This window comes from Lactuca sativa, chromosome 6 (genome assembly GCF_002870075.4).
Source record: "Lactuca sativa cultivar Salinas chromosome 6, Lsat_Salinas_v11, whole genome shotgun sequence".
NCBI classification, from domain to species: domain Eukaryota; kingdom Viridiplantae; phylum Streptophyta; class Magnoliopsida; order Asterales; family Asteraceae; genus Lactuca; species Lactuca sativa.
This window is the reverse complement of record NC_056628.2, coordinates 194600189-194608050: the sequence shown is the minus strand read 5'-3', so window position 1 is coordinate 194608050 and position 7862 is coordinate 194600189. Positions and strand designations below refer to the sequence as shown.

At 33.6% G+C, this 7862-nt stretch overlaps 1 protein-coding gene across 1 annotated transcript; it reads right to left on the bottom strand.

Annotated features, from left to right (window-relative positions):
- Window positions 1-1089: 1089 nt before the first annotated feature.
- Window positions 1090-3578, bottom strand: LOC111908786 (agamous-like MADS-box protein AGL104). The gene is made up of 11 exons (XM_052764510.1): window positions 3325-3578; window positions 3146-3199; window positions 2962-2977; window positions 2764-2831; window positions 2573-2606; window positions 2409-2470; window positions 2067-2166; window positions 1880-1930; window positions 1654-1775; window positions 1440-1564; window positions 1090-1340 (listed from the first exon to the last, which is right to left on the bottom strand). Exons 1-11 carry the CDS (start codon window positions 3507-3509, stop codon window positions 1264-1266), a joined length of 894 nt encoding a protein of 297 aa, XP_052620470.1. The 5' UTR covers window positions 3510-3578; the 3' UTR covers window positions 1090-1263.
- Between the last annotated feature and the right edge of the window lie 4284 nt (window positions 3579-7862).

Sequence of the window (7862 nt, the reverse complement as noted above, 5' to 3'; positions counted from 1 at the left end):
TTTATGAGATCAAGTTGCTAACTAGTTAATACAAAATGTATAACAGTTCAAATAAGTTTGTTTAGTCCATTAGTATGTTTGCAATTTACTTTCCATGTTGTCTTTTTCAGGTCACGTCTCCCTTCAACACAAGGTAGTTATATAATGACTTCATATCAGCCACACTCCTTAGGAATTACGAGAAGGAATATAGGGAAAAGTTATTTATTTTTTGTCTCGCCTTGAAATTGAACATGAATCTATCTATCACCATGAAGAAGCCATCTGGAAAACCAAAAACCTAAGAAGCGAACGACTTAGGTTTGTCCAAAATACAAATTAAACAAATGTGGTGCTAATATTAATACTTGTAAGCATTAGTTACTATTTTTATTTTGAGGTGTGTCCATCTCATGAAAAATGAAAGTATTGAAGTGATTTGACTTTTTCACCATATGTGCATCATGTTGTAAGTAACAAAATAATGTAATAACAATATGATTATAGATGTATATTATCATACAAGAATAATCATATGCTATTTTTCTAATTAAGGTGATTTAATACGATTTATAAATGCTTTGTGTTGGCTTTTGTGGTTGTAGCAACACTTGCAGGCACACCTTGTTTGGTTGTTAATAGGTATCTTGATGCAAATGGCTAATCCAAAGGATTATAATCCAAGAAGAATACTCGTTACATGGGTAAATAAAAACATTTGCAATGTAACAGAAATTTTAAAGAAGTCAAAATCATGTGTGCTTTAAATGAGTTTTAATCCATCAATCAATGGTGCAATGTTATGATCTAAGGTGAATTAGTTTGATGTTTTTGTCTTTTCTCTATGTTGCTGCTGGTCACTTTTTCTGTAAATAAGATAAGTTATGCAAACAAACATTGTTATTAGCTCCAATATACTAACTCTTAGTTTTTAAAAAGGAAATATAAAAGTTAGAAATATGTTTAGCTTTTTTTGCTCATATTTGTATAGCTTAATTGTCTATTTAAAAAGATAAGTTTTTAACCATTTTTGACCCTAAAATTTGTGTTGGAATCTTTTAAGGAGTCTCTATTTATGCATCAATGAAGCATTCAAGAACCATATAAATACGAATTAAAATAAAAAATATATATACATATAGCTTAGAGTTCATCATTCTAAAATGACATCAGAAAATATAAAAACATAATACGACAGGAAATTATCAAAGATTAACACTTCTACTTTGATTTTTATGGAGAAAACTGTTGGGAGGAAATATAATTAACGCTTCTAATTTGACTTCATGGAGAAAATTGCGGTAGGAAATTTTCATTGAATGACCGTTCTCCAGGTTGTGTCATCATCATAGGGCCACTTCCTACATGCCAAATAGAAGAGTTATGATGGATTCATTTTTAAAAATTTAATCGGTATATTTGTGCAAATAAAATAAAGGAAGTGTAACACGCATATATACCAGAGGGATAGAATTGTGTCCATGGAGATAGATTCATATCAATAACTTGTCCAAACTCAGATCGTTGAACATTCACATTGTTATCATTATCAATCACATTAGCTCGGTTTACATTCTCATTTTGTCTGCATAGAAGGGTTAAAAAGAATAAATTTTCTTAAAACATTCAACATTGTTGAAGTTCATAACAACTTATACATATATTTACAATCACCTATGAGGAAGAATCCCATTGAAGTTCATAAAATTCATGATCTGCACTTGAGGTTCTCTCGGTGGAAGCCAGTCAAACATGTTGCTTGGGTTTGTAGTAACCATGTTATTAATGTTTATGCCCTATAAACCGAGAAATAAATTTAACAAATTATATACATATATATATATATATATATATCATTTTAGTTTTATTTCTTTTATCTTTCAAAGTTGTGTAAACATACCTGTGTAGTAGATTCTGCATCCGCAGAGTTATACTTCTCAACTAGAACTTGCTAGTTAATTGAAACAAAGAGATCAAATTAGATTTATATTCATTATATATATATATATATATATATATATATATATATATATATATATAAACATATTTGAATCAACATAATATGATCATGTTATGTACACATGTACCTTGCGAAGACGAACACGTTTCAGAGTCTCCTGAAGAACTTCTTCCCGATACTCAGCTTCACACAACGCTGTAATTTCAGAAGGATCCCCTTCAAACATCCTACACACATACATCATACGAAAGATTTATCCATTAAACTTTTAACAAAGTTACATGATAATTACACTAATAACATGTGTTGTTTTTTTATAACTGAGTTATAAACAAGATAAATTTAATTAAGTATGAGTTACATAAATTTATTTTCTAGTAATGTAAATTGTATATTGACTTGAGTTACATAAGAATTAATTGATATAACATTCTCATGAGATAACTTCAAATAACATAAAGATATTTACCTGAGACGCTTTTCCATTTCTATCATCTGGGACTTGCATCGGATGATTTCTTTTTGAATTCCCTATAACAATGTAAAATACAGTTATAATATTGCAATGATTCATGGCTGGTAATGAAACAACCAAAAATCTCTATAAAATAGACTGGGTACAATATGATGTACCTCAAATTGTGAATCTGCATTTGATAGGATACTTCTGTGATCAAATTAAATAAGTTAGTAAAGTTATAAGCTTTAGTCAAAAAAATCAACATCATTAATTTTGAAATACCCGGAACAAAATAAGTAGAGAAGGAAAATATAAGTAATAAGAATGATGTATTCAATTGTGATTTTAGAAACAAAGGAAAAACCTGGCTTGGTTTTGAATACGATAATCTTGTGCTTCTCTTCTCAACTTTCCTAAAGCCTTTTCCAGGTACTGCTTTAAATATAGATCGAATTAGCTCATTTGATCCAAAGTTTATAGCTTTTTATTTACTACTCCATACTATCATATTACTATAGTAGTATGGTAAATTTGTGACAACCAAATGAGTAAAAATATGTACCTCTTGGTTTTGCAACCTTCAGATAGTTTTTGATGCATCAATATGGATCCAAATTAGATTACAAGCAAAACAAAGTGCACAAACACAAATAGTAGAAAAAGTTAAAATCCAAAGAAGAATCATTCATACCAAACAAATATATAGGAAAAAATTAATTAAAACATTGAAATTACTTAATGCATACCTTCCTCTTTCATGATCGGGAAGATTTATGTATCGGGCCATAATTTCTTCGATACTATCCAACACCCAAAAAAGAATTTTAGGAAAATAATCAATGGGTGGTTAGAATAAATCTCAAAAACAACACAAAATATATGATCAAAAGGAGATTTATTTTGCATTAAAGGTTGATCTTTTTACCTTTTACTTCCAGAGAAAATGCTAGCTCTTCCGGAGGGAGAAAACATGATGAGAGCAACATCCACATCACATAGAACAGATAGCTCATAGGCTTTCTTGATCAACCCATTTCTTCTTTTTGAGAAAGTAACTTGCCTATTTGTTGAATTTTCTATTTTCTTGATCTGTAATTTTACTCTCCCCATTGTTTATTCATAGAATGATCAATTTCTTCTGATAATGTGTGTAGTTGAGAAGAATTCAGAAAGGAAGAGGTGAAGTAATGAGGAGGGTGATGAATGTGAAGAGATTTATGCAATGGATTTTTGTCACTACTAGGCAAGGTGACATATGAGAGAGATAGAGGTGGCGGTGGTCGTTGGTGTCACCTAGCGAAAATAAATACTAAAATATTCAATATTAGCTACTAAGCATGAAAAGCAAGCCATGTTCGTAGATCAGGTTCTGAACGCGTGACCAAATTTGTTGTGGTCCATGAATCGAATCTTAAAAGTCATGGTTTGCGGGCTTGCACACCATAAATTCATGAACTTTGTATAAGATTCATGCTTTTCATACGGGCACAAATTTTACACTAGAAATGAGAGTATTAGATATAAATTTATTGTATTGTAACTTTGGAATTTAGTCATCAAAGGTAACTTATGTTGAATGTATAGACTTTTAGGATAATTTTTCAATAGAAATTACTTCATCTATAAATGGAATCAAACTTCAACATTTATATATATACGATAAGTTGGTTTATTAAGTTCCATTTAAACTATACTAAACTTTATGTTAAGAGTAAGAGAACCTAAAAGATAAGGGCGGAATTATATATATATATATATATATATATATATATATATATATATATACACACACACACACACACAGAGGGGGAGGGAGGTGTTATTTCCACTTTTGTTTTTGATCCATCCACTTAAAAAATTATGTTTTGACTTTTATACCCTCATTATTATTCTATCTTTATAATTGAAATGAAAGGTAAAAAAGTCAAAACACTTTGTTTTAAAGTGGATGAATAATTAACATGAGTGGAAATGTCTCCTCCCATCTATATATGGTGGGCCTTGAAACTCTTGACGGAACAAAATTTATGTTCTTTTGAATTTGGGTCTATTTTCACCTCTTTAATCATTATCTAATTTGTCCACAAAGGACTCTATTAAGTCTTCAATATGTTATACATAACATTTTGTTTTATATTAAGCGCAACTAGCCATACGTAAGGAAACAAAACCCAAAGTTAAAAAGATTTATTAGTGTAACATCCCAAGATTTGCCATTTATAGTCCCTGGGGATGGAAGTGTGAAGCCATGAAAAGTCTAAGGGCTACATTACAATTTTGGGATCAGGAGGAGTACGTTGCGCGTACATAAGGGTACGCCGAGCGTACTAGGCGCGCTTTAGTACGCTGGGCGTACTCATGTCAGAAGGAAACCCTAATATTTAGAGTTTGGGGGCTATATAAGCAACATTATGAGCTCAAAACCCTCCCTTACTCCCAACCTCCACTACTTAGATTCCTTTTCCCTAAACCCTAACCAGTTCGTTGAGTGTTTGAGCGTATTGAGTGTTTCTTGAGTGTTTTAAGAAGAAGGTGTTGCATCTAGGACTTGGAGAATAAGATCAAGCTTGTAGCTCTGAAGTTGGTTTGTACCCTTGAAGCTCCAGAAGGAAAAAAGCTTGGAACTTTATACTTGTTTTAGATAGATCTAGTCATTTTAGCTTTATAGAAGCATTCTTGTCCCAAAAGTCCCAAAATGGTGCATGTTATGATTTTGACGAAATGAGTTATCCTTTGATACTCTTGAAGGGGTTTTGAGTGATAAAAATGAGGTCCCAATGGCTTAAGATGTCTCGTGCATGGAGTGGGAAGGTCTTAATGGATTAAGACGAAGTATTAATAGCTTTCTGGACGTATCAAGTGATAAAGTCCGTGACTTTATGGGTCCTACGCATATTTGGTCACTGGATCTGAAGTTTGGGCTTAAGTGCTTAAGCCATTAAGCACTTATTCAGATTTTGGCAAACCTCTAAGTATGCCCAACGTAAATTCAGTACACCCAGCGTACTGGGTCAACCACCCCGATGGTGGTCAACATCAGGATGAGTACACCCCGCGTATGTCCTCTGTTGGGCCTTTGGCATTTGGGCTTCGGGTTTTGGGTTGTTTATGGACTAGTTGGATTTGGGCCTTTGCTGGACTTTATGAATATAATTTTTTGGGCCAAGTTTTGTTAATGGATCTTGGAATTAGGCCCAATTAGGGAGTTGGGCCCAATTTGGTAAATTGGGCCAATAATGGGTTTTGCATAAGGACTTTCAAGGTTATGGAATTGGCATTGGACCTTGGCCCAATAAAGAGAATGGACATGATGGATTGTGTAGATCCTTAGTCAAGATTGTTATGTTTTGTAATGACTTGGTATTTATTATGTGATAGTTCGGGATTTCCGGTGAGGCAACGATTAGAGGTTTTCGGTACTTCGACACTACTTGTGAGGTGAGTTATGCTCACTGTACTCAAGGGTCTAAGGCACCAAGGCTAGACCTTTGATTTGTTATTTGGGATTGTTACTATTGTGATATGTTAACTTGGTATCCTGGTAGATAGGATGATTATATGCTAGTATAATTTGTTAGATCGATATCTTGGTAGATCGGATGTGGTTATGTTTAGTGACCTGTAGTTTGGTCTGTCTGTTTGTATGTTGGTAGGAGATTACCTGTTATATGTGCACATGATTGATTAGTAGTTGAGGGTATTCCATCCAGAGGATGATAGGACCCTAGTATGTTGTCTTTATAGACTGTTATATGATTATCTGATAGGTGCACATGTTTCATTGGTTATGCGGGCATTCCAATCCGATGGTTGTGGGCCGAGAGTATTCCATCCTGAGGATGATTAGACTTGTAGTATGTGGGCATTCCAACCCGATGGTTGAGGGCCAGGGGTATTCCAACCCGATGGTTGATTGGACCCATAGTATGTTGGCATTCCAACTCGATGGTTGAGGGCCTGGGGTATTCCAACCCAGCGGTTGATGGAACTCATACTATGTTGGCATTTCAACCCGATGGTTGAGGGGTCTGGGGTATTCCATCCCGATGGATGATTGTGTCACACCCCCAAACCTGAACGGCGGAAACGTTCGGGGGCGGATGACTTCATGTGGCAACGTAACAAATGAATACATAGTAAAGAAAGCAATACAACCATCATATATATATAATTGAAAGTTTACATTTGTCAAAAGTTACATGTTCAAAACCAATTACAATATGATGTCAAAATACGAGATTAAACTGGCGCCGCAGCATCCCTTCATCAAAAGCAAAATGAATACCTGAAATTTACTGATTCCCTGGGATATACAAGTAAATTTTGAAAGAGTAGATCAGCATTTAAGCTGGTGAGTTTCATAAGTATTTAAATGACAATGTTTGAATGAAATGAAATGTTTTTCCTTTGTTTGTTGGTGTTTAGAAAATCCTATATTTTCTACTAGTATAATAGTAGCCTTTACTCAAGACCAATGTTTGTTTCTAAAATGTATGTAAGTGTAAAATAACCAATGAGTTTGAACACCTTGTAAATCAATGCATTTTTAATACCCCTTGTGAGTTTTATAACCATACTATTGACTCGGAATGCCTATACACAACGTTCTTCAGGCGTTGGAATGTTATGACGTTTGTCACCCCAAACGGTGGACTGCAGCTAACAGTTAGGGCGCGGGTTGTCAAGCCCGTATAGATCTATACACAAACACCACGCTCCCCCTCCAAGGGATTCTGGTATATAATACAGGACTTTAAATGTGTACTCGAACGTACATGAAGTTAGTGTCTCACAAAACCGTGGTATAAAAACAGATCTACTTGTTAAAATGTTACGTTTATTCTTGTATACGAAAGTAAACTTCTTGAAATTCATGTTTCTAGTACATAAGAGTTAGAAATTTGTTCGTAAAACTATACCTATTATAGTTTTCTAAAAGTGTGTCTTGTTTGTTTAGAAATACCTAGAAAAGAAATCACTTGTTTATGAAAGTATAGATTTTTGGTGTAGAGTCTAAGATAGACAAGAATAATCTAAGAAAAGTTTAGTTTATACACACATTACAACAATGTATATTTCAAAAGATAGAATGCTATTTTAACATATTTTATATATATGAAAGTTCCTTATAAAGTTTGTAAATCGCATGTGATTTGGATATATAAAAGCATATAAAAGAGTTTCTTTATGTAACACACGATAATACTCGTGTGTTTTACTTGTAATCCCCCCCTTGAAAGCATATAAAAGAATTTAAAGAATATTTAAAAGGTAGATTAAGGGGTATGAACTCACTTGAAAGTTTGAAGATAGCGAGATGGAAAACCGGGCAGAGTTTCGTCTCGGAAACGGATTTTCCTCGGGATTCTCGAGAATCTCGGGAGTAAAATCGACCCTCGGGACTTGAGCAAAAAGACCAGAGCTTCGGGTTTGAACGGGCACGGAAAACGAGGCAAGATTGTG